General features: G+C 35.1%; 1 protein-coding gene across 1 annotated transcript in view; it reads left to right on the top strand.

The window, feature by feature from the left end:
* Positions 1-2533, top strand: part of NECAB1 (N-terminal EF-hand calcium binding protein 1) — a 164563-nt gene that overhangs the window by 144504 nt on the left and 17526 nt on the right. Inside the window, exon 9 of the mRNA XM_012643564.1 lies at positions 99-152. Coding sequence (XP_012499018.1) covers positions 99-152 — 54 coding nt within the window. The remainder of the gene's footprint in view (positions 1-98; positions 153-2533) is intronic.

Below are 2533 nucleotides of genomic sequence, written 5' to 3'. Positions count from 1 at the left end.
TATATACATTAGTCATGAAAGAATTATGATTTGAATATATGGTGTTTTTTAAAAATTATCTAATTTCTAGTTTTTTTCTGCCATTCCTCTAATTGAAGGATCTCAAACTTGAACCATTGGAAGAAGAAGTTATTGAAGGGAATACTAAATCTGTAAGTACTTTTTCCATGTCAAAGTTTTAGAAATATATTTTTTGAAAACATGATTTAATTTCTTCAAAAATTAGTTACTATCTCCATGAAAAGTTGAAAACATAAGTAGACATATTTCATTTTCAATGGCTAAGTAGTGTTTTCTAAATTGTGATTTGTATAAACCTAATACCTACTTCACAGGGTTTTTGTGAAAGCATCTGGCAAGTAATAGGTGCAAAATGAAGACTTTATGCATGTATAAATCACATTATCAACTAATTGAATGAATATGACTGACAAAGAAGGGAACATTCAAATCGTATCATAAACACATTTTGTAAACCCTGCTATGTGGAAGACTGTATATACCTGAGCTGAAATCTGATTCTATTCATTTTGTATTTACAGCATTTAGCCTAGGGCCAGAAATAATTTTTCAAGGAATAAATTGATGTTGAGAGAAAAGAGAACATTTATATCTCCAGGGAAACGATGTCTATCCAGAGTGGTGGCAATTTACAGACACTGACACTGAAAGAAAATGGAATAGTGATCCTAATAGGTACATGAAGATAAAACAAAAAGAAATTAGTAAAGAAATTAATTGAAAGGCAACACATACCATGCTTTGTAATTTTACTTTATTTTGAGGCAAATACTTACGGCACATTTTATTTTAGGAAATCAGATGCTTACATTTGCATTTAGTGGAAATTTGGCTTTTAACATCTTGAGTCCTACAGAAAAAAATCGCTTTTTTTCTTAATATCTTGAAAGTGTATTACGTACTTTGTAGATGTTGAAGGATCAGTCATATTTACGCGAAACAAAGATAGGAAATACCATTCCTCTCTGAATCATGCACTTACTCCACAGGCAGCGACTGCGTCATAGAAGAAGGTGAGACCCACCTGTGTGCCAGGCTCCTGCCCATCTGTCCAAACTCATAACACAAAGTGAATCTTCAGAGGAAGCCTTGGGGGAATCTCAGAAAAATTAATAATGGCTACAATTATCAGAAGCCTATACTTATGCATACTTTGCCCTGATATAAGCTATATTTTTCACTACATGTTTAGTGCTTTTATCCCTCCAAAGACAGGATTGTGGTCTGTGTTAATTGATCAGGAACCTAGAATTTTAAAGTGGTAGATGTTGGTGGGAGATGAGAGGAGAGGGGTGTTGAGCACACGTACTAGGAACAGCAGGTTTGTGTAGTCCCATAGGCCCGGGAATGGCCAACTGTGTGATCATGTATCTGTTATTGTCCCATAGTTTTGCATGTAGGAGAAACTACACTGCAGTAAAAAAAAAACTGAACATAACTTTTCTAATGTTATGAGAGACATTGTTTATTCTTACATAATTTTCTAATGTAAGACTATTTTCTCTCTCTAGCTATAAGGCAGAAAAATTGTCTAAGGATTCTTTGTGTAAGCTGACAGCTATTCCATTTGCTGCTCCCCAAACAGCCAGTGCCACTGCCGATTTTAAAAGATCCACATACACACCATTACTAACTCAATAGTGCATGGAAGTACTCAAAAAATAAGATTGGGCAAGGTGCTTCAGTTGTCAATCTTGTTTAAAAGCGAGAAAGGATATTCCTTAACTATTTTCAACCATATGTAGAGGTAAAATAATTATGCCTTTGGAAGTAGACATACAGTAATGATTTGAACTGGTTTGTTTTTTTCAAAGATACCAATAAGATATTTGTCATTAAAAATTGTAGTTTTTCATTAGTGGTAGTACATGCATTACTATAATTCCTATAAAACCTCCTATTCAGAATGGCCAAAACCACTTTTCTCCTGTTATTTCACAGCTAGTGCTCATAATTGTATCCTAATATGTGCTCAATGATTTATCCTGGTGCCTGAAACCAGTTTTAGAATTTATCGACTAGAGAGGTAGTTTTCCTTTTCCATAACTGAATGCATGAGAACTTTGAAAAATAAATTCCACATCAGAAAGTGAAGAATAAATTTGTATTACACTTGGTTTTTTAAATACTGATTTTTACCGAGCCTTTGCTAAGTGCCAAGTGTTGTGCCAAACACACACATAAATAGCTCACTAACTCCTCATAATAGCTGAATGAGGTGGTGCTGTCCTTATTCTACAGATGAAGAAATTGAGGCATAAAGAGGTTTAACTACCATAGCTGAACTCCTGCAGTCCGACCCAGACCTATGCTCGTTAATGCATTCTAACATTTCTAGCCCTAGTGTTTAGTGGATATCTGGCCACTAAAGTAGAGCTGCTCTTTGCTAGCGAGGTTGTGGACTAATGCATGATTGTTTCTTGAGATTTTCTACCATGAGAGCAGAGCAGATTATCTGGTGGGCTTGTTTAAGCACACAGCTAAAGTCCTGAACCCTACCAACTGCCATGTC

This window comes from Propithecus coquereli, unplaced genomic scaffold (genome assembly GCF_000956105.1).
Source record: "Propithecus coquereli isolate 6110/MARCELLA unplaced genomic scaffold, Pcoq_1.0 Scaffold2, whole genome shotgun sequence".
Taxonomy (NCBI): Eukaryota; Metazoa; Chordata; class Mammalia; order Primates; family Indriidae; genus Propithecus; species Propithecus coquereli.
The sequence above is the reverse complement of the archived record's forward strand: the minus strand, read 5'-3'. Positions and strand labels throughout refer to the sequence as shown.